Below are 252 nucleotides of genomic sequence, written 5' to 3'. Positions count from 1 at the left end.
GAGAACCACAAGCCCACCTCTCTAGCCTGCGCGTAAACCCTAAACCCTAAACCCTAAACCCTAAACCCTAAACCCTAAACCCTAAACCCTAGACCCTACAGCAGGCAAACCAAACAGGGTAGAGCCGTCGTCAGGGGTGTAAAGTTTAAGGGTTTCAGACTGGCGTGTTAGGGTTTAGGGTTTAGGGCTTAGGGTTTAGGGTTTGAGGGTTTAAGGTTTAGGGTTTGAGGGTTTAGGGTTTAGGGTTTAGGA

General features: G+C 48.8%; 1 protein-coding gene across 1 annotated transcript in view; it reads right to left on the bottom strand.

Annotated features, from left to right (window-relative positions):
* The window catches only part of EMH_0012920 (uncharacterized protein), a gene marked incomplete at both ends in the record, with an annotated part of 11,035 nt that overhangs the window by 335 nt on the left and 10,448 nt on the right, over positions 1 to 252 (bottom strand). The window contains one exon of the mRNA XM_013499668.1: positions 18 to 26. Within this exon, the coding sequence (XP_013355122.1) occupies positions 18 to 26 (9 nt within the window). The remainder of the gene's footprint in view (positions 1 to 17; positions 27 to 252) is intronic.

This window comes from Eimeria mitis, genomic scaffold (genome assembly GCF_000499745.2).
Source record: "Eimeria mitis Houghton genomic scaffold, Emh_scaff454, whole genome shotgun sequence".
Taxonomy (NCBI): domain Eukaryota; phylum Apicomplexa; class Conoidasida; order Eucoccidiorida; family Eimeriidae; genus Eimeria; species Eimeria mitis.
Note: the sequence above shows the minus strand (reverse complement) of the source record. Positions and strands in the feature narration are given on the sequence as shown.